Source organism: Scatophagus argus, chromosome 11 (assembly GCF_020382885.2).
Source record: "Scatophagus argus isolate fScaArg1 chromosome 11, fScaArg1.pri, whole genome shotgun sequence".
In the NCBI taxonomy this organism is placed as follows: domain Eukaryota; kingdom Metazoa; phylum Chordata; class Actinopteri; family Scatophagidae; genus Scatophagus; species Scatophagus argus.
The window spans coordinates 21,449,748-21,472,494 of NC_058503.1; the positions used below are offsets into that span (position 1 = coordinate 21,449,748).

The 22,747-nt window shown below is 41.8% G+C and overlaps 1 protein-coding gene across 7 annotated transcripts in view; it reads left to right on the forward strand.

Annotated features, from left to right (window-relative positions):
• The window catches only part of LOC124066600 (collagen alpha-3(VI) chain-like), a 45,887-nt gene that overhangs the window by 11,092 nt on the left and 12,048 nt on the right, over window positions 1-22,747 (forward strand). For 4 of the 7 annotated variants that reach the window (XM_046403120.1, XM_046403121.1, XM_046403124.1 and 1 more), the window contains 29 exons: window positions 404-1,009; window positions 2,114-2,740; window positions 2,830-3,423; window positions 3,534-4,139; window positions 4,693-5,274; window positions 5,871-6,473; window positions 6,562-7,164; window positions 7,305-7,898; window positions 8,094-8,678; window positions 8,821-9,417; window positions 9,614-10,201; window positions 10,310-10,909; window positions 11,341-11,934; window positions 12,224-12,823; window positions 13,103-13,696; window positions 13,986-14,585; window positions 14,865-15,458; window positions 15,747-16,346; window positions 17,584-18,195; window positions 18,364-18,978; window positions 19,292-19,891; window positions 20,100-20,711; window positions 20,857-21,191; window positions 21,582-21,660; window positions 21,795-21,940; window positions 22,028-22,120; window positions 22,216-22,269; window positions 22,478-22,549; window positions 22,657-22,683. In XM_046403120.1, the coding sequence (XP_046259076.1) occupies window positions 404-1,009; window positions 2,114-2,740; window positions 2,830-3,423; window positions 3,534-4,139; window positions 4,693-5,274; window positions 5,871-6,473; window positions 6,562-7,164; window positions 7,305-7,898; window positions 8,094-8,678; window positions 8,821-9,417; window positions 9,614-10,201; window positions 10,310-10,909; window positions 11,341-11,934; window positions 12,224-12,823; window positions 13,103-13,696; window positions 13,986-14,585; window positions 14,865-15,458; window positions 15,747-16,346; window positions 17,584-18,195; window positions 18,364-18,978; window positions 19,292-19,891; window positions 20,100-20,711; window positions 20,857-21,191; window positions 21,582-21,660; window positions 21,795-21,940; window positions 22,028-22,120; window positions 22,216-22,269; window positions 22,478-22,549; window positions 22,657-22,683 (14,012 nt within the window). The remainder of the gene's footprint in view (window positions 1-403; window positions 1,010-2,113; window positions 2,741-2,829; window positions 3,424-3,533; window positions 4,140-4,692; window positions 5,275-5,870; window positions 6,474-6,561; window positions 7,165-7,304; window positions 7,899-8,093; window positions 8,679-8,820; window positions 9,418-9,613; window positions 10,202-10,309; window positions 10,910-11,340; window positions 11,935-12,223; window positions 12,824-13,102; window positions 13,697-13,985; window positions 14,586-14,864; window positions 15,459-15,746; window positions 16,347-17,583; window positions 18,196-18,363; window positions 18,979-19,291; window positions 19,892-20,099; window positions 20,712-20,856; window positions 21,192-21,581; window positions 21,661-21,794; window positions 21,941-22,027; window positions 22,121-22,215; window positions 22,270-22,477; window positions 22,550-22,656; window positions 22,684-22,747) is intronic. The other 3 variants (XM_046403122.1, XM_046403123.1, XM_046403125.1) reach the window with 3 other exon arrangements.

Here is a 22,747-nt window from a genome sequence, read left to right on the forward strand (position 1 = left end):
ATATAATAATAATAAATGTTCTGTACTTGGAATTTGATGCAGCTGACTAAGCTGATTTCCATTTCATTAATTCATTTTAAAGGTAAACAGCCTAATGGTTAACAAATCAGAATTTGTTTTATTACACAGCATATTTTCCACAGTGGTGGGACGTAATCTCAGTTTGAGACTATATGTCCAAAAAAAAAACAAGATCAACAAGAACAAGTTCATATTGTACTCAAGTACTCTATTGAAAGCATGGTGAACATGTCAGTACTAGTTAATACATAAACTGAATGATCTAATATAAATCTAAAATTTCATTGTAGAACGTCATTCCTTGGTTAGCCTTTAATATGTTCAGATTTATCACGATAACATTCCTTAAAACAGCAATTAACCTTTTTTATTTTCTTTCCAGTCTTGACCGTCGGAAAACGAGACATCATTTTCCTAATCGACAGTACAATCGGATCACAGGGCATCTCCAGTGTGCGCGAATTCATCAAGCGATTCGTCAACTCCATGCCAATCGGCCCTGACGAAGTTCAAGTTGGTGTGGCCCAGTTCAGCAATACCGCTCGACTGGAGATGGATCTCAACTCTCATGGAACCAGGGAGGCAATAAATGCTGCTTTGGATATCATGAAACCGAAAGCAGGTCAGACAATCAACATTGGAGAAGCCTTGGACTTTGTGAGGACGAATATGCTGCGACCTGAGAAGGGCAGTCGTATTCAACAGGGGATACCCCAGCTTGTACTGCTGTTGGCCAGTAAAAAGTCCAGTGACAGCGTGGAAGAGCCTGCTAACGCCCTGCGTCAAATGGGAGTACTGACTCTAGCTGCAGGATCCAAGGGTGCCAGTGAGCAAGAACTGAAGCAAATTACCTTTGCTGATAGTGCTGTGTACATCCTGAAGGACTTGCGTGCACTGGGTCGGGCTGCAACTTCTCAGGCAAGGTCAATTGTGAACACACTCTCAACACTTGCTGGAGTGGTGGTGACAGAAGTACCCACTGAACCAGGTAATGCTTTGCTTTCTAAGCAAATTAATTAGTAATTAACTTTTCATATCTTTGAAATGTTAATACACAGCTAGGTGACCAATTAAAGGAAAATCTTGAATATATAAGTGGAGAAACAACAATTTCAGGTGCTCCTGAAAAAGTGTGATAAAACTAAGCCATTAAAATCCTCTGAGCTTTGTAATGCATGAAAATCCCAACCCAAATGAACACATTAAGGAAAATTAGGGAAAAAAGGAATTTAGATGGATGGTATCCCATGAAGCATGAGACACCATCAAGGAAATCCAGTCTAAGTAATAGATCTGCAATTTTTAAAGACTTCTGTGTTGAACACCGGTGAATACTCATGGACAGGATTTTACAAGGTGTAAAGTAGGGAGAATTTATGACTGCATCCTCATGGAGGGGAGCGGGGGTATAACCACTCTAACTAAAGGATTGGGGCTCCCTCTTTGTTCCTTCCATGGTATTAAAACTGCGGTGGTCATCTTCTTCTTGAAAGCATGAAAGTGTGGATGATGTACTCGCATCATACAACATCACGACAGTATGTCAAACGGTCACAAAATACAGTCTATAGGATTTGTTTACCTAGAGATGAATGTGCAATTTTTTCATCTTTCTCAGCATTTCTTGTCTTTTATACCTGTATGACATATCTTTCACTGAATGAAACACTACGTTTATAAACTATGCTGGAGTCACAAAGATGCGGTCCAGGTGAATGGCAGGTGTACAACATTTAGGACTGAGTTTGAATCTGTGGTTAGGTTAGGCAACAAAAGCACTTTGGTTAAGTTTAGGAAAAGATCAGTTTATCAGTTGGTCAACAATCATAACCTGTGATCTGTAAGATTCATTTTGGTGATTGAATGATTAAGATTCCCCTACAGGGATACTAGTTTTCCATCGTCAACTTATACTATTGCCAAAAAATAAACAAATGTATAAATGAATGAAACACAACCCATTACACACAGACACACACATCTTATTAATTAATAAATGTTTCCACATTTTCACATAATGCTTTGACACTGTGTTGTATTACACAAAGATAATTTATTTTGTTTGCTTTTGTGTTTGTTTGTTTTTTCTTAGTGGTGGAGATAACCACAGTGCAGACTCAAAAAATGATCCGAGACATTGTGTTCATGGTGGATGGCTCAAACTACATTGGCAGCAGTAACTTTCCCTATGTGAGAGACTTCATCATCAACGTGGTCAACCAGCTGGATGTACGTCCCGACAGAATTCGGATTGGTCTCTTGCAGTTTGCTGAGCGTCCAAAAATTGAATTTTATCTAAATACCCACCGCAGCAGGCAAGGGATTGTGGATGCAGTCTCTGCACTCAGGCTCACCGGAGGCTCAGTTCTGAATACAGCAGCTGCCATGAATTATGCCCTTAACAACATGTTCCAGCCATCAACTGGGTCACGAAGGAGAGAGGGAGTCCAGCAGGTGTTGGTTCTGATCACAGGTGGCCCAGCCCAGGATGAGCTTAAAGCGACAGCCGATAGATTGGCTATTGCTGGTATTTTGACCTTCACAGTCAGTTCTGGGCAAGCAGATGATGCCCTATTGGAAACAGTTGCCTTTGTTCCAAATTTGGCTCACCATGAGACAAGCTTCTCTAATTTACCAGCTCTGGCTGAAGTAATCATGCCAAAGTTGATAACGGTGGTTGGAGATGTGACTGCAACATTTCCTGAGCCTGAGGAAACTGGTAAGCAATATTTATCTTTTTTCAATTAATAAAATAATTGTGACGCATGTAAAAGCTTAACTGGCAATATATTTTTTTTTTCCTCACAGTTGTTGTTTCTGGAACCGAGAGGGATGTTGCCTTCCTCATTGATGGCACAGACAATGTTCGAGCAGATTTTCCCTACATTCGGGATTTTATTATTAAAGTAATTGAACCACTTGACATTGGCATTGACAGGGTAAGAATTTCAGTGGTTCAACACAGCGAGAGGCCAACCCCAAGTTTCTACCTTAACACTTATCAGACCAAAGATGAGGTGATAAGAGCTGTCAATGGAATGCCACTGGCTGGTGGACGTAGTCTAAACACAGGAGCTGCTCTGAGATTCATGAAGGAAACCATCTTCTCCGAAAGGCATGGCAGCCGAGCGGCGCAGAATGTACCTCAGTTTCTGATCGTTTTGGCTGCAGACAGGTCCAGGGATAATGTGAAGGAACCTGCTGGTGTACTGAAGACAGAAGGTGTTGTACCATTTGGTGTCGGTGTCAAGGATGCAGACCCAAGGCAGATTGCGGCCATTTCACACAACCCTTCCTTTGCCTTCACTGTGAGGGAATTCAGTGAGCTTAGCACCGTACCACAAAGACTCAATACCTATGTGAGCCTTCCAAAAGAAGAGCTGACCGTCGTTCTACAGCAAGGTAGGCAAAATCTCTTCTTGTTATTGGCACTTGCTTTGAGAGAAAAAGCATCTCCACTGACGTTTTTGGTGTTTTATTGGAATAATTGAATCTTATTTGTTGTGTCTTAGTACAAAGCAATGCTGTAAAAAGAGATATTGTGTTCCTGCTGGATGGCTCTGATAACACAAGAAATGGATTCCCAGAGATTAAACGCTTTGTTAAGAGCATAGTGGAGAGCCTCTTTGTCGGTGAAAACCGAGACAGGGTTTCTGTGGTTCAGTTTGCTGATAACCCAGAGGTCAACTTTGATTTGAATTCTCTCAAGGCAAAGAATGACATTCTAAATGCCATAGATAATTTAAGACACAAGGGTGGAAGGAGCCTTAACATTGGGAAAGCCCTACAGTTTGTGAGGCACAGTGTTTTCACTTCCTCAACCGGGAGTAGAAGACTAGAAGGAGTGCCCCAGATTTTAATCCTTCTAAGTACTAAACCCTCCACTGATAATGTGAGAAGTCCAGCGTTTGCTCTTAAAGAGCATGACATTGTGTCTGTGGGGGTTGGAGTGGAAAATGCCAAACTTTCAGAGTTGGAAACAATTGCCTTCAAACCTGGTTTCACATACAAGGTTACTGATTTCTCTGAGTTGCCCTCAATCAAACCACAACTTGTTGCTACACTGAACATAGACAAAGTCACTGAGGGAACCAGGACTGGAATCTCAGATTTAGTAGGTAAGAACTGCACATTTGAATACGTGCCTAAAAATGGGGCACAGCATATTATTTGTCCTTAAAATGATTAGTTTTACTCTGAAGGAAACTATTTTGCTTAGGAATATTTAAATTTTTAAAAATGTTTAAAAATGTTAAATTCCTGGTATCTTATGAATTATGATAAGGTGATTAATGATTTTGAAATGTTTTGGCACATTTCTCTTGAAGGGCATTGATGACCGAAAAATCTATTCTGCTCTAAAACCAACTGTGCTTTATGTCTTAGCCTTACAAGAATGTAGGCCTCTTTCACACCTCTTTTCAGTTGTTCACTTCACTGTGGAGGATGAGTCGACAAATTCCTTCATACATCTTTTTGATAAAAAGATGGTTCATTAGAAGTTCTGCTTGAAATACTGCTTTCAGAGCAGTAGTTCATCTTTCTTTCCGTGCTCAGGTTATCTCACTGAACTTACTCATGCTGATGAATATGCATGAGCGTAGAAAATACTTGAGCACGCAGTTCGTGAATTCTCTTTCCATCTATCCATGTATCACCTTGTTGACACAGGGAACAACAAGAGGGACATAGTGTTTCTCCTTGATGGGTCAGATGACTCCAGAAATGGACTACCAGCTATTCGAGAGTTCATCAGAAGAACGGCAGAGGAGCTGGACATTGATGAAGACAAGGTTCGAGCAGCTGTCGTGCAGTATAGCAATGACACCAAAGTTTACTTCAACCTAAAAACTCACAAATCCAAAAAGGCTATCATCTATGCTGTCAGAAGCCTTCGTCATAAAGGAGGAAGACCACGAAATACCGGAGCTGCTCTACAGTTTGTGCGAGACCATGTTTTCACAGCTTCATCTGGAAGTAGACGACTGGAGGGAGTCCCTCAGATTCTGATTTTGCTGACTGGTGGCAAATCCAACGATGAGGTTTCAGGAGCTGCGTTAAACCTAAAACAAATCGGTGTTCTGTCTTTCGCCATTGGAATGAAAAATGCTAAACAGGACGAGCTTCAACATATTGCGTTTTCCCCCAAATTTCTTTTCAACCTTCCTGTCTTTGGTGAACTTCTGTCCATCCAGCCAGAGGTAGCTGCATTTGTCAAGGCGGATATACAAACTGAGCCTCCCACTGTTGTAGGTAAGAAGCATCATTGATTCTCACTTAGTAGGTGAGAATCAAACTGAATCCCCACGTATAATTTAGTATATTTGATCCTTCACAGTTTGAAACTGCAATGAAACTGCATCATCTTCCGAAGACCGTCAGTCGATCAGTTTCATGTTTCTCAAACTGTCTCCACTGGCTAGAGGTCCCTCTGCGGTTATGCTGTCTCTTGTTTGGCTCTCATCCTCTCATCCTGGAGAGTTTTTCTTGACAGCTCCATATCAGCGAATGTCATTTCTTTCTAGTCTTAAGCTCTTCCTTGAGCCAATGATAATCACATCATTGACCGAATATTTAAAGAATATGAAATCTTTTTTCCAGCTTTCTTCATCTTTCATTTGTGAAAGAGGAATATGCTTTTCATCTTGTAGTTTTTTTCCTTGTAATTTTCTTAAATGCTCTGACATGTAACACCTTCTTTGCTGCTGTAATTAGTTTGAATTTGATTACCAGCTCTTGCAGGTTATCAGCTGTCTAATGTGTAATGATTACACCACAACATATATATATATTATATCTTTATGCACTATTTGTCTGATTCCTAAACAAGGTTTTCCTATTTTTTCTAGCTGAATTAGAGTCACCACAAAGAGACATAGTGTTTCTGTTGGATGGGTCAGATGACACACGGAGTGCCTTCGCAGCAATGAAAAGTTTTGTCCAAAGAGTTGTAGACACACTCAGTGTTGGTGAGAACAAAGACCGTGTTTCTGTGGTCCAGTATAGCAGAGATCCAGAGACACATTTCAGTTTGAACACCTACACAGAAAAACAAGATGTCCTTTCTGCTATCGAGAACCTGAATCATAAAGGTGGCACACTGCTCAACACTGGGGCAGCTCTCGACTATGTGAGAGTTAATGCTTTTGCCGATTCTTCTGGGAGTCGACATCAAGAAGGTGTACCTCAAATACTGATTCTGTTGAGTGGGGGAAGATCCCATGATGATGTTGCACGTGCAGCTGCAGCTCTCAAACAGGACAAAGTTGTTCCATTCTGTGTAGGAACAAGAAATGCAGACATACTCGAGCACCAAATGATTGCACATAACCCTTCCTATGCTTTCATTGTGCCTCGGTTTGATGATAATGGGAGCATCTACCAGCAACTTGTTTCATTTGTGAAAAGGGTGCCTCGACAACAGCCAAGACTAAAACCAACAAATGGTCTGGGTAAGACTACCTACCTATCTACCTATCTATCTATCATTATATAATGTCATGTGTAACTCTAACAGAGCATTATCCTTGTCTGTCAAAGTTTCTGCAGATCAAACTGAATCCATTCAGCGCGATATTGTATTTTTATTGGATTCCACGGATGAAATGCAAAATGACTTTAAAGCAATGCTTGACTTTGTTGAGAGAATGGTGGAGAAACTCACTGTGGATGAGAACAAAGATCATGTTTCAGTGGTGCAGTACAGCAGAGAGCCCTCTGTTGATTTTTTTCTGAACACACATAAAACACAGCAGAATGTTGCTGGCAATGTGCAAATTCTGAGGCATAAAGGAGGCAGACCCCGCAATACTGGTGCAGCCCTCCAGTACATCATGGATAATGTTTTTACAGCCTCTTCTGGAGGTAGGCACCAACAGGGTGTCCCTCAGATTTTGGTTCTCTTCACTGGTGGACGGTCCAGTGATGATGTCAGAAGAGCTGTAGAAAGCTTAAAAAGATTTGGTGTGACAATATTTGTGGTGGGAACAAAGAATGCAGAAACCCTTGAGATTCAGTCTATCTCACAAGAAGCCAGTCATGCTTTCTTTGCAGCAGATACCAGTGATCTCTCAGACATTGAACAACAAATCCTCTCCACCATCAAAAAGGGTAAAACCCCTGTTATCAAGCCAAGCTTACATGGTAAGACTCTAACAACTGTAATGATTTCATGAACATGAACATAATAAGCAGGAGAGTTTGATGTGATTGGAATGCGACACGGTGTAATTTATGTGCCAATATAATCGTCAACCAATTTGTTTAAATTTGTGTGATTACAGATCCCAAAAGAAGAGATGTTGTTTTTTTGCTTGATGGTTCTGATGATTCTCAGCAAAGATTCCCAGATATTAAAGACTTTGTACTGAGAATGGTTGCGGACCTAAACATTGATGCAAACAAAGATCATGTGGCTGTGGTCCAGTACAGCAACACGGCGGAGATTCATTTTAATTTGAGACGTTACTCAACAAAGGATGATGTTCTTGAGGCAGTAAGAGGCCTAAGTCACAAAGGAGGTTATCCTCACAACATTGGAGCAGCTCTCCAGTATGTGAGGGACCATGTATTTACTTCTGACTCAGGAAGTAGACTCCTTGAGGGAGTTCCACAGATGCTCATAATACTGAGTGGTGGAAGATCCGGAGATGACATAAGAACCCCGGTCAGAATGCTGAAAGAGATTGGTGTCATTTCAATTGCCATTGGAACAACTGGTGCTGACACCCTAGAGCTGCAGACAATATCTTATAACCCCAGTTATGCTCTCTCAATTACTGGCTATGAGGAGCTTCCTAGTGCTAAGCAGGATGTGTTTTCCTTGTTGAGAGAGGCTTCTCACCCTGTAGAGCAAACAACTCCCACAACAGATTTAGGTAAGATGCAATATTTTATCTAAAGAAAGGTTGGTTCGGTGAAGTAGAGAGGGGAATGGAGTCAAAATATTCAAAATAAACTGAGTTGATTTCTATTTAGTCTTATGGCTGTATTTTAGGGGACTATCACTGCTTCCCTGTTATCTGCGGCAAATCAAACAACCTTTGTTTCTACATCTTTTGTCTACTTTGCAGATTCTAAGAAACAAGATGTAGTATTTCTTATTGATGGATCGTATGACTCACGAAATGGCTTTGAGGAGATACGAGGCTTTATTGAAAGAATTGTTGAAAGTTTAAATATAGACGAGAACAGAGACCAAGTGGCTGTTGTTCAATACAGTCGCGATGCCACAGTCAATTTCTACTTGAATTCCTATTCATCCAAGAATGATGTGCTAAATTCCATTGGAACAATGAGACATAAGCTGGGAAGACCCCTCAACACTGGCAAAGCACTTGAGTTTGCCAGAGACAATGTCTTTGCTGGATCAGTTGGAGGAAGACGTGCGGAATCAGTCCCCCAGTATCTGTATGTATTTAGCGGTGGGAGGTCAGCAGATGATGTCCGAGGACCAGCACAGTCACTCAGAGAGAATGGAATTAAGACTTTTAGCATTGGAACAAAGAATGCTGATACGTTGGAAATGCAAACCATCTCTTTCACGCCAGCACATTATTTTCATGTGACAAATTTTAACAACCTGCAAAGCATGCATCCATCTGTGGAAGCCACACTGAGGGGTGCTCAAGAAACAACTGAATTTCCAACTGTTATTGGTAAGGAGTAGAAAAGTAATTTTCATTCTAACATTCTAGAGAAGTCTTCTACATGGACATAAAAGTTGTACGACTGTATTCCATATATACCTTTACGGCAAAGATTTTGGTTTTGTCAAATGTTTATTTGTATCCATTTCAGACCCTTCTACAATCTCAGAACTCCAGAGTGCAGACATTGTTTTTCTCCTTGATGGATCTGATGATATGAGAGCAAGTGAACGACAGATTTTGGATTTTGTCAGAGACTTTGTCAAGCAAACAGAAATTGGGCCAAGCAAAGTACAAGTTGCTTTGACTCAGTACAGCACAGAGCCCACTGTTGATTTTTTCCTAAACACGTACTCACTGAAAGACGAGGTGTTGAGTCATTTGGGCAATGTGAAACTGAAAGGAGGATTAACTTTGAACACTGGCGTGGCCCTTGATTATGTTAAGAACAATGTCTTCACTGCCTCATCTGGAAGCAGAGCCCAGCAGGGAATCCCACAGATACTGATTCTTTTAATTGGGACAAAGTCTGAAGATGATGTCTTAGGTGCAGTGGACAGACTGAGAAATGCTGGCATTGTCCTGTACACTGTTGGAGTGAATAATGCAGATAGACTGGAGATGGAGCAATTAGCACACACTCCAACTGCAAAGTATTTGATCAAAGAAACTTCTGACTTCCCTCTTGTGAGAGAACAGTTACTCTCAGTCATTGCATCTCACAAAGGCACTGTCACTTCTGGTGTAGGTGAGTGAAAACAATAATTAATAAAATAATTAACTGATTGTACCTTTTTTAAAAAAATCCAATTAATAGATACATCTATCTATATATCTATCCATAGAAGCCCTGTAAAATTCATGTATTTCACTTACATCAACTGTAAACTGATTTCTCTTAAATTGTTAACTAACATAATTTAAATGATTATGGACTTTTCTAGGTTCAAGCTCCAGAGTGAATAGAGATATTGTCTTTCTCATTGATGGATCTGATGATGTGAGGAGCAGATTCTCTGCTATACGTGAATTTGTTGCTAAATTGGTTGACAGTTTTGACCTGGATCAAGGAAAAGATAAAGTTGCTGTCGTACAGTATAGCAACAATGTTGAACTCAGTTTCAACCTGAATGCTTACAACACAAAAGATGATGTTCTTAAGCATGTTGCAGGCCTGAAATCAAAAGGTGGAAGGCCTCACTATATTGGAGCAGCACTGCAGTTTGTGAGGGATAACGTCTTTATTTCAAATGCTGGAGGTCGACATCATGAAGGTGCCAAACAGATACTTGTCATGTTGGCTGGTGGACGATCGAGAGATTCTCCTCGAGGCCCAGCAAGTATGCTCAAGGCTGCAGGGGTGGTCACTTTTGCAATTGGATCAAGAATGTCAAATCCATCTGAGATGCAAGTCATTTCATCAGACCAAAATTATGCTTTCTCAGTCCCTGACTTTGTAAATCTCCCTCGTATTCAACAAAGCTTGATGAGTCATCTTACTCAAATGGGAGTTGAAGGGGAATCTAAAGAAGGTAAGAAATTAGTTTAATTTAATAATAGTTTAAATTAATCAACTTTAATTGTGAATTTATAATAATTGTGATTAATATAATAAAAATTATATCTATTTTTGTTAACAGAGCAAAGTGATCAAAAGGGAAGGGACATAGTTTTTCTTCTGGATGGCTCTGATAATACAAGAAATGGATTTTCAGCCATTCAAGATTTCCTATACAAAGTAATAGAAAGCCTTAACATTGGACCAAATAAAGACAGAGCTGCAGTGATTCAGTTCAGCAATGTGGCGGTAGCCAATTTTTTTTTGAATTCATTCATGAGGAAGGAAGATATCCTTACAGCTGTCAAAAGGCTCTCACACAAAGGTGGAAGACTTCTCAAAATGGGTGCAGCTCTAAAATATGTGAAAGAAAATGTATTCACAGCTGCCTCTGGGAGCAGACACAGTGTGAATGTGCCACAGATCCTTGTCGTTTTAAGTAATGGACCATCAAGTGACAGTGTCGATTTGCCTGTTGCTTCTCTAAAAGGAAGCAATGTCACAATATTAACCATTGGAACAACAAACTCTGACCACAAGGAAATGATGAAAATATCGCATGATTCAAGTTACACCATATCGCTTTCTGAAATGGCTGAACTTCCAAATATACTAGACCAAGTGGTTGCTGCAATTACAGAAGAAAAATTAAAAAATGAAAGTTCAAGAACAGGAGTGACTGGTAAGACTATTTGCAAAGGGTATATTGTATGATTCAGTTTATACTCGAAAACACAACTTTTTCAGCTGCATGTTGAAGAACAAACAAATATTTATATACTTGTTTACATATTGATGCGTGTAAGGAAGGCAAAAGGTCTTGATCCAACACAAATTGAATAAGCAAAGTGGACATTGTTTTGACATTTGAAGTCTTCTTTAAATTCCAAATGAGAAGCTATTAATCCAATAAAAAAAACTAATTGGTAAGAAAGTGAACAATTGTTACATTTAAAGGTAATGGACGGACAAAAAATGAACCAAGAATGCTGATGCAATACTGCAGAACTCCGGCCTTCCAAAGAAAGAAACCAAAAGTCCACCACTTCATGATTAGTCCACCAGCGTATTCTTTGCATGGTTTTTATTTTTGGTTTTCCTGTCCTTTCTCAGTTGACACTGGCAAAAAGGATGTTGTGTTCCTTCTGGATGGTTCTGATGTGACAAGAAATGGCTTCCCTGCCATGCGCGATTTTGTTGAGAAAGTTGTGGAAAAACTGAATGTGGGACCAAACAATGACCGTGTCTCTGTGGTCCAGTACAGCAGAGATGCGGAGGTCAATTTCTATCTGAACACTTACAGCACAAGAGAGGATATTGTGAATTCGCTCAGAGGGCTGAAACACAGAGGAGGCAGACCCCTCAACACAGGTGCAGCCCTCCAGTACGTCAGGGACAATGTCATTACAACCTCCTCCGGGAGTAGACGCCAGCAAGGTGTGCCGCAGATGTTGATCCTGCTAAATGGAGGAAGGTCTTTTGACGATGTAGATACCCCAGCCGCTGCTCTCAAACAGCAGGGCATCTTTGTGATTGGCATTGGAACAAGCGGCTCTGACAGAAGTGAGCTGCAGAAGATATCATACGAGCCTAGTTATGCTCTATCAGTGTCTGAGTTCGCTGACCTCCCCGGTGTCCAAGAACAACTCTCCTCTGTAATGAGCAAGGTGCAAGTGAGGGCCACACCCGAGGCACCAACAGTAACTGGTAAGAAAGTGACCGTTTCTTTACATTCCACTGTGACGGCAGTACGCAAATTGAAGTGCAGTGAAGTGTAAATTACTAAGCTGAAGTCATCTAGTGCCACTTTGACAATAGCAAAATAAAAAAAACCCCAAAATAATAATAATAAATAAAAACCAATACAAAAAACGGCGTGCCAGCAACAACAGCGTAAGCTGTAAACACCGAGGTTAGCTTTCATCACCTATCTTTGGTACAGGACACGTTGGACGCATGAACCTAATAACTATGTGTGAAATTTTATGTTCCCCAGTGGCGAGACGGCCAGCAGGAAAGGATGTTGTGTTCTTGTTGGATGGATCTGATGGTACTAGAAGTGGATTCCCAGCAATGCGAGACTTTGTCCAAAGAGTAGTAGACACACTCAGTGTGGATGACAACAAAGACCGTGTCTCAGTGGTTCAGTACAGCCGAGATCCAACTGTCCAGTTCTATCTGAACACGTACACAACAAAAGGCGAGATCCTTGACACTGTCAGAGGTTTGAGGCACAAAGGCGGAAGACCCCTCAACACTGGAGAAGCTCTCCAGTACTTGAGGGATAATGTCTTCACGGCCTCTGCCGGAAGCAGGCGCCTGGAAGGAGTTCCACAGGTCCTGATATTGCTGAGTGGTGGAAGGTCTTTTGACAGTGTTGATGCACCAGCCTCTGCTCTCAAACAGCTGGGTGTCTTGATCTTTGCAATTGGAAGCAGGAACTCCGATGGCGGGGAACTGCAGAAGATATCCCACGATCCCAGTTCTGCTTTATCTGTATCTGAATTCACTGACCTTCCCAGAGTCCAACAGCAACTTCAGGCCTCCGTGGAGGCTGTGGTTATTGACGTCACCCCAGAATCACCAACTGTACCTGGTATGTTAAGAAGCATGGCCCCTGGCTGGCCTGAAAGGCTACTACCTGACTTATTTCAGCTACAGTGAAGCAAAAGAATGAAGTATGATAGTAGTTTAAGTACATTTGCAGGTACTTCTGAAGAGAGGTCTTAGTGGTCTACTGCCTAACTGTTTAAAATGAATGCATGCAGTGGCGAGTGCTTCCAAAGAATAGAACCAAAAGTCCACCACTTCATGATTAGTCCACCAGCGTAGTCTTTGCATGGTTTTCATTTTTTGTTTTCCTGTCCTTTCTCAGTTGACACTGGCAAAAAGGATGTTGTGTTCCTTCTGGATGGTTCTGATGTGACAAGAAATGGCTTCCCTGCCATGCGCGATTTTGTTGAGAAAGTTGTGGAAAAACTGAATGTGGGACCAAACAATGACCGTGTCTCTGTGGTCCAGTACAGCAGAGATGCGGAGGTCAATTTCTATCTGAACACTTACAGCACAAGAGAGGATATTGTGAATTCGCTCAGAGGGCTGAAACACAGAGGAGGCAGACCCCTCAACACAGGTGCAGCCCTCCAGTACGTCAGGGACAATGTCATTACAACCTCCTCCGGGAGTAGACGCCAGCAAGGTGTGCCGCAGATGTTGATCCTGCTAAATGGAGGAAGGTCTTTTGACGATGTAGATACCCCAGCCGCTGCTCTCAAACAGCAGGGCATCTTTGTGATTGGCATTGGAACAAGCGGCTCTGACAGAAGTGAGCTGCAGAAGATATCATACGAGCCTAGTTATGCTCTATCAGTGTCTGAGTTCGCTGACCTCCCCGGTGTCCAAGAACAACTCTCCTCTGTAATGAGCAAGGTGCAAGTGAGGGCCACACCCGAGGCACCAACAGTAACTGGTAAGAAAGTGACCGTTTCTTTACATTCCACTGTGACGGCAGTACGCAAATTGAAGTGCAGTGAAGTGTAAATTACTAAGCTGAAGTCATCTAGTGCCACTTTGACAATAGCAAAATAAAAAAAAACCCAAAATAATAATAATAAATAAAAACCAATACAAAAAACGGCGTGCCAGCAACAAAAGCGTAAGCTGTAAACACCGAGGTTAGCTTTCATCACCTATCTTTGGTACAGGACACGTTGGACGCATGAACCTAATAACTATGTGTGAAATTTTATGTTCCCCAGTGGCGAGACGGCCAGCAGGAAAGGATGTTGTGTTCTTGTTGGATGGATCTGATGGTACTAGAAGTGGATTCCCAGCAATGCGAGACTTTGTCCAAAGAGTAGTAGACACACTCAGTGTGGATGACAACAAAGACCGTGTCTCAGTGGTTCAGTACAGCCGAGATCCAACTGTCCAGTTCTATCTGAACACGTACACAACAAAAGGCGAGATCCTTGACACTGTCAGAGGTTTGAGGCACAAAGGCGGAAGACCCCTCAACACTGGAGAAGCTCTCCAGTACTTGAGGGATAATGTCTTCACGGCCTCTGCCGGAAGCAGGCGCCTGGAAGGAGTTCCACAGGTCCTGATATTGCTGAGTGGTGGAAGGTCTTTTGACAGTGTTGATGCACCAGCCTCTGCTCTCAAACAGCTGGGTGTCTTGATCTTTGCAATTGGAAGCAGGAACTCCGATAGCGGGGAACTGCAGAAGATATCCCACGATCCCAGTTCTGCTTTATCTGTATCTGAATTCACTGACCTTCCCAGAGTCCAACAGCAACTTCAGACCTCCGTGGAGGCTGTGGTTATTGACGTCACCCCAGAATCACCAACTGTACCTGGTATGTTAACAAGCATGGCCCCTGGCTGGCCTGAAAGGCTACTACCTGACTTATTTCAGCTACAGTGAAGCAAAAGAATGAAGTATGATAGTAGTTTAAGTACATTTGCAGGTACTTCTGAAGAGAGGTCTTAGTGGTCTACTGCCTAACTGTTTAAAATGAATGCATGCAGTGGCGAGTGCTTCCAAAGAATAGAACCAAAAGTCCACCACTTCATGATTAGTCCACCAGCGTAGTCTTTGCATGGTTTTCATTTTTTGTTTTCCTGTCCTTTCTCAGTTGACACTGGCAAAAAGGATGTTGTGTTCCTTCTGGATGGTTCTGATGTGACAAGAAATGGCTTCCCTGCCATGCGCGATTTTGTTGAGAAAGTTGTGGAAAAACTGAATGTGGGACCAAACAATGACCGTGTCTCTGTGGTCCAGTACAGCAGAGATGCGGAGGTCAATTTCTATCTGAACACTTACAGCACAAGAGAGGATATTGTGAATTCGCTCAGAGGGCTGAAACACAGAGGAGGCAGACCCCTCAACACAGGTGCAGCCCTCCAGTACGTCAGGGACAATGTCATTACAACCTCCTCCGGGAGTAGACGCCAGCAAGGTGTGCCGCAGATGTTGATCCTGCTAAATGGAGGAAGGTCTTTTGACGATGTAGATACCCCAGCCGCTGCTCTCAAACAGCAGGGCATCTTTGTGATTGGCATTGGAACAAGCGGCTCTGACAGAAGTGAGCTGCAGAAGATATCATACGAGCCTAGTTATGCTCTATCAGTGTCTCAGTTCGCTGACCTCCCCGGTGTCCAAGAACAACTCTCCTCTGTAATGAGCAAGGTGCAAGTGAGGGCCACACCCGAGGCACCAACAGTAACTGGTAAGAAAGTGACCGTTTCTTTACATTCCACTGTGACGGCAGTACGCAAATTGAAGTGCAGTGAAGTGTAAATTACTAAGCTGAAGTCATCTAGTGCCACTTTGACAATAGCAAAATAAAAAAAACCCAAAATAATAATAATAAATAAAAACCAATACAAAAAACGGCGTGCCAGCAACAAAAGCGTAAGCTGTAAACACCGAGGTTAGCTTTCATCACCTATCTTTGGTACAGGACACGTTGGACGCATGAACCTAATAACTATGTGTGAAATTTTATGTTCCCCAGTGGCGAGACGGCCAGCAGGAAAGGATGTTGTGTTCTTGTTGGATGGATCTGATGGTACTAGAAGTGGATTCCCAGCAATGCGAGACTTTGTCCAAAGAGTAGTAGACACACTCAGTGTGGATGACAACAAAGACCGTGTCTCAGTGGTTCAGTACAGCCGAGATCCAACTGTCCAGTTCTATCTGAACACGTACACAACAAAAGGCGAGATCCTTGACACTGTCAGAGGTTTGAGGCACAAAGGCGGAAGACCCCTCAACACTGGAGCAGCCCTCCATTTCTTGAAGAATAATGTCTTCACGGCCTCTGCCGGAAGCAGGCGCCTGGAAGGAGTTCCACAGATCCTAATAATGCTAATTGGCGACAGGTCTTTTGACAGTGTTGATGCACCAGCCTCTGCTCTCAAAGATATCGGTGTTGTTATGTTTGCAATTGGACGCCGGACGTCTAATAGCAGAGAACTGCAGAAGATATCCCACGATCCTAGTTATGCATTGTCTGTATCTGAATTCACTGACCTTCCCAGAGTCCAACAGCAACTTCAGTCCTCTGTGGAGGCTGTGGTTTTTAATGGCACCCCAGAATCACCAACTGTACCTGGTATGTTAACAAGCATGGTCAGTTCCTTCATCTGAGCCTTTAGATTCACATTGGTTCTGACATATACTTTTTGCTCATACAGTAAGTGATTAAGATAAACACTGTTATTACGTATCCATCTATTGTTTCCTTTTGAGATACATTCAAATTACAATACAGAAGTCAGATTTTTCTTATGGTTGTTCTAATTTGGTTTCAGACTCAGTGCTTGAAATAATTGAGAGCATTGTTTTTCTCATGTGCTAGATTAGTAGTATTTTGAGCATTTTCCCACAATGGTCAGTTCCGTTGCTATTTGAATAGGCAGCAATGGTATTTAAACATGTACTTCTTTGCACTTGGCATATTTGTACTTGGGTGTTGGAGAAGTGCTGAAACGTAGGACAGTATTATTCAGTAATTCAACAACACTAGACTTGTCACATTATCAGCCTGAGCTTCAATTCGATCTTTATGTTTTTTGCATTTTACTTTTACTCTATTGCAGTCATTTCTATTCATTGTTTCCATTTTTTAACCAATGAAAACACAGCAAGGACTTATCACTTATCAAAAGAAAAGTGTCTTCTTTTGTCAACAAAATGTGATGGGAGTGGTCTTCAAATCTATCCTTCCACCCTTCAGATTTTAAGCATTTTTCTTGAGTTTGAGGATTGTCTTTATTCTCCCTCAAACAATGGCAACGTTGCAACTGTCAGGATGTCCATCATTCTACAATGAAGCAGTTTTTTTGAGAGATCTTCATTCCTAATTTCATCATGCTTGGACAGCAAGGTTTTTTGTTTTTGTTTTTTTTAAAACATAAATGTGCAGTCCTTCACCTTATCAGATAAAGCAAATATTGTCAACGTAGTTGGTAACGTGGGAGCACAAGAAAAGATGAATAAGATATTTATTTGTAATTTGCAAATAAAAGGCTAACATCCATTTTCATGATGAAACCAAATGATGACATAACATATTGTAATCACAGGCTAGAGGCAAAACAACACAGAGAAATTGGCTGACTTGGCTGACTGGCTTTATCATTCCACATGTTTGGCAACCAAGCTACTACAGACATTCATGACATATGCACCTTTTTTTCTCCTGAGCAATTTAACTTCCATTAACTTTCATCCAGCTTTTCATTTGAAACAAGATATTTTTCAGTACTTGCAATCGAGACAGATCAGAATCTGGTTTCACAGAAAAGCAGCGGCAGAACATAATACCATATTTTCTCTTTTTCTTTCAGCTGAGTCACAGGGCCCCCGGAAGGATATCGTTTTCCTTGTTGATGGATCTGATGGTGTTGGACGGGAATTTCCTATCATCAAGGAGTTTATCCGGAGGATTGTGGAAAGTCTCAGTGTGGGCGAGAATAAGATCCGGATCGGTGTGGTCCAGTATGGTGACTATGCGCAGGCTGACATGTTTCTTAACACACATACAACCAAAGAAGGTGTTTTGAATGCGGTGAGGGGAATGAGGCAGCGAGGAGGAAGACGACGTAACCTGGGTCAGGCTTTGCAGTTTGTCAGTGACGACATTCTGACAGCGGCACGCGGTAGCAGGAAGCAAGAGGGTGTACCACAGTTTGTTATTGTTGTCTCCAGTGGACCTTCATCAGATGACATCAGCCGTGCAGCCTCTTCTCTCAAACAATCTAGAGTTCTTCCCTTCAGCATTGGGACCAGGGAAGTTAAACTTACAGACCTCCAGACGGTATCATACGTGCCTAAATTTGCCTTCACTGTAGACGACCTCCCTGGCCTGTACACAGTGCAAGAAAACTTAATCACCACCCTCACCGAATTGTCAGATGAGGATATTGCCAGAATGCGTCCAGTATTCCCAACATATGACGGTACTTTTGCTCTGTTTTTCTCTTAAAATCAAGTTTAAAGTTCCATATGTGACTTGTTTTTACATGAAATTTAACTCTACCAGTCAAAATGTATGACCTCTATATCTGTCAAGAACTCTGTAGTTTGCCATGATACTATACTACTTTGCTTGCATTCTTTCTGTGCAGTAATCACACCAGCAGAAGGAGAAAGGAGGGATGTCGTCTTTCTTATTGATGGCACAACAGCAGTGCGTAGTGAGTTCCCTTCCATCCGTGAAATGATAAGAAGAGTTGTGGACAAGCTGGATGTAGGATTGAATAAGGTCAGAATTTCAGTGGTGCAGTACAGTGATGACCCCAGGACAGAATTTCTTCTGAATGAATTCTCCACCAAAGATGAGGTACGCCAGGCTGTGATGAAACTTCAAAGCAAAGGTGGGAACCGCCTAAACACAGGTCGTGCTCTTGAGCATGTTTCCAGAAACATCTACCAGAGGACCTCAGGAAGCCGCATCGAGGAAGGTGTGCCTCAGTTCCTTATTCTAGTTACAGGTGGCAAGTCTACAGATGATGTATCTACTGCTGCTGAGCAGCTTAAGAGAAGCCGGGTTGCACCACTTGCTGTTGGTTCAAGGAATGCAGACCCCAGTGAACTGAGACAGATTTCTCTGAAGCCTGAACTTGTATATACAGTTGACAGTTTCCAGCAGCTTCCAAGAGTGGAGACACAGCTCATTGACTCAGTCAAAACAATATCTCTCGATGATATCAACAGTTACGTTCCTCCCTCAGTGGACTTGGGTAAGAAATATTATCTATATTGCAGATTTAGGTTAACTTGACATTATAAGTGCTTAAATCAGCTGTTAGTTTAGGTCATTTGTTTTTTATTCTTCATATAACTGAAAAAATGCATAATTATTGTACTGGTTGTATAGAAGTAAAGCTTCTGACACCCATTACAAATCCCTGGAGCTTTATTCTATTATGGAGTGCTGTTACAGTGATAGAAATGACAAATAAAAGCATCAGTATTTCTCTAATGTACTTCAAAATTATAGTATATCTTCTAAAAGTATATCCCTCCTTTCTTTTTGTTGTGCTTATTTTGCAGGCAACCTAGATTTTGGGAAAAAGGACATAATCTTCCTGATTGACAGCTCAGACAGTACAGGTGCACTTGGCATCGCTCATATCCGTGACTTCATCCTCAGCATTGTCCAACAACTCAACATACAACCTGATCAAGTGCGTGTGGCTGTTGTCCAGTATGCAGACAGAGTTAAAACAGAGTTCTCACTCAACTCACACAACAACAAGCCAGCTGTCATATCTGCTATCAGAAGACTTCGTCAGATGGGTGGCCGGTCATCAGATCTGGCTGATGCCATTAAGTATGTTATAGAGAACGAGTTAAGACCCTCGTCTGGTGTTCGTCTGGATGAGGCCTCCCAGCACCTCGTGGTCCTCACAGGTGAACGGTCCCCCCAAGATGTTGCTGATTATGGACGTCAACTTAAGGATTCCAAGGTCAACTGTATTGGTGTTGGAGCTGGTGGTGCTAACACAAGGCAGCTAATCCAAATTGCCACCACCCCAGATGATGTTCTACAGGTTCCTACATTCCCTGGACTGCCAGCTATCCAGGACAGGTTTATTGCCAGGTTGAGTGGAAGCACCCCAGGAGTACAAGTTCCAGACTATGAAGAGCCTAGTAAGTTGGAAAATGTACACATGTACAGTGCTTTAGAATACACATTTTGCTGTAAACTAATTAAACTATAATATACTATACTAATACTATATTATAATGCTAGAATCTAATGAATCGTTTTTTTCTCTATTTCTTTTTCTGTTTTCATCTTTTTCTTTTTCTTTTTTTTTGCCCCATCCTCCTCAATATATCATCTTACCTTATGTAGCACCAGGCCTGCCTGCACCCAAAAAAGCTGATATAGTGTTTTTAGTAGATGGCTCCATTAACTTTGGCAGGAGCAATTTCAATGAAGTGATGATGTTTATTGCCAACCTAGTTGATCTGTTCTTCACTGAAAGAGACAACCTGCGGTTTGGCCTGGCTCATTATGCCACAGATGTAACTGACTCTTTCTACCTCAACACATACAAGAACAAACAAGAGATTGTAGATGCCATCAGCCGAATCGAGTACAAAGGTGGAAACAGAATCAACACTGGTGCAGCCATTCGGCACATTCAAAATGTTCACTTCACCAAAGAAAAGGGCAGTAGGATAGACGAGGGCACTCCTCAGATCCTAATGATTGTCACTGGAGGAAACTCAGCTGATGACGGCAAGACAGCAGCCCTTGGACTGAAGAAAAGGGGTGTGAGAATCTTTGCTGTAGGAGTAGGCGACACCGAGAATGAGTTACAAAACCTAGCAAGCGAATCCACTACTGTGGCTCGAGCAAGCACCATTCCAGGACTTTCAGAACTCAATGAACAAATCCTGGAGACTCTGGATGATGAAGTCAAGGGAAAGCTGTGTATTGGTACGACAGACACTCCTAAAGGTAAGAGGCATTTTTTTTTCTTGCTAATGAACTTTATTTCTGAAGAGTTTTACATCTTGCAACTTATAATTTAAAGTTTCAGATTTCAGATGTTTTCTGTGGTTCACAAAAAAATCCTAAAATGAAACCATGCTCTGTTTTACAGCCTGCAACATAGAGGTGTTGGTGGGCTTTGATGTTTCTGCCCAGAACATCTTCAGTGCTCAGACCAACCTCCAGAGCAAGATGAGCGGCATTCTGCAGAGAATTTCAAAAATGGCAGCTATCAGTTGCTCATCTGGGCAGATTCCCTCTGTGCAAGTGGGCATGCTGGCCATGGACTCTGCCTCTGAGCCTGTACAACTGGACTTCACAGACAATGCTTTTGAGCTTTTTGAGACATTCAGAGCTTTGCGGAGTCGTGGCCCCTTTGTCCTCAATGGCAAGACCATCTCAGCCTACACAAGTAGATTCAAAACCAGACAGGACAATGTTGTCAAGGTTAGTTACCCAAGCACTTTAAACTAGTGATATCCTGAGCCAATTCTGAGCAGTTCTGAGCAGTATAATCATATTTATCCTTGAACTCTATTGTCGTTGGGAGTGTGTGAATGTATTTGTGTTCTCTGTTAAGTGACCCTGAATTTTGACACACACATTGGCAAAACAACATTACACAGATTTTCTGATCTCCAATTCAGACTGATTGTCTCATAGGCAAAGGGCAGTGTGCAAAGCAAATCCATGCTGGACTCGATATTCGCAGATACTCAATATTAAAGGACTCTAAGCAGGATCAGGATCAGGATATCCCTAGTTTAAACTAAACAATTAAAAGACTCATGGGAAATATAAGGAAGTATGAAACTCAGCTGTGCTTTTTCTCTGAAGGTTGTCATTCATCTGACTGATGGTCTCGATGCTCCATATCTTGAAATGCAAAAGCAAGTTGATGAACTTCGGCAGTCAGGTAAAATAAAAAAATGATACAGTAAAAATGAGACTAACTATCTATCCTTAACCGCTGTAAAACTACAGTAATATCACTGAAGTAATTTGAGAGGGTAAGTTTCTGTTCCTGAAACTCTTGTATGTGCAAAACAGGAGTTAACAGTTTCATCCTGGTTGGGCTGGAACGGGTGCCCAGTTTTGAGGAGGCATTGCAGCTGGAATTTGGTCGTGGGTACAGGTACACCAGACCCTTAAGAGTGAATATCATGGACTTGGACTATGAGCTTATGGAGGAACTGGTGAGTTTTACTGAATCAGAGAGGACTTTCATGAGCTTTATTCTTCCCCTGTGAATTACTCAATATTTGTTTTCTTTTGCTGTGTAGGACAATATTGCAGAGAGGGAGTGCTGTGCAGTGCCTTGCAAATGTATTGGCACCAGAGGAGACCGAGGAGCTGTTGGACTTCCAGGGCCTAAGGTATCAGCTGTCTTACTTCATACTTCAAAATACACAAAATATACCGGAAAATAATTGTTTGCCAGAAGCTAATATCTGGTTATTTTGTCATTCAGGGTGGTCCAGGATTACAAGGAAGCCAAGGACATCCCGGAGATGAGGGTGGACCTGTAAGTTTGAATGCCTTGCTTTAATGTGTTCAAAGCCTGACAGTGCTTTCATGAGAGACTTTCCGCTGTGATCTGCCCTGGCCTGTAGTTATCATTTCAGTGGTAACTCTCAGTATTTTGTTTTTTCACCACTTGATGTTCCTTTATGTGGCAAACCTCCTGTTTTTTGTCAATGTGTTTTTTTATTATTATTATTATCTGCTGACAGGGAGAGAGAGGTCTTCCTGGTGTGAATGGAACTCAGGGTTTCCAGGGATGTCCTGGACAGAGAGGTGTCAAGGTAAAGACTTTGATATTAACTTAAACATGTTTGTCATAGTAAACTGTCAAAGTCATTTAGCTATTTATTTAATACAATGGTGTAACACAATTTTGTCTTTTGTTCAGGGTGCCCGTGGATATTCAGGAGAAAAGGTGAGCATTTTTCCTTAATGTTTTACAGCTCTCCTTATTAGATAACATTGTCAAGAAAAGGATA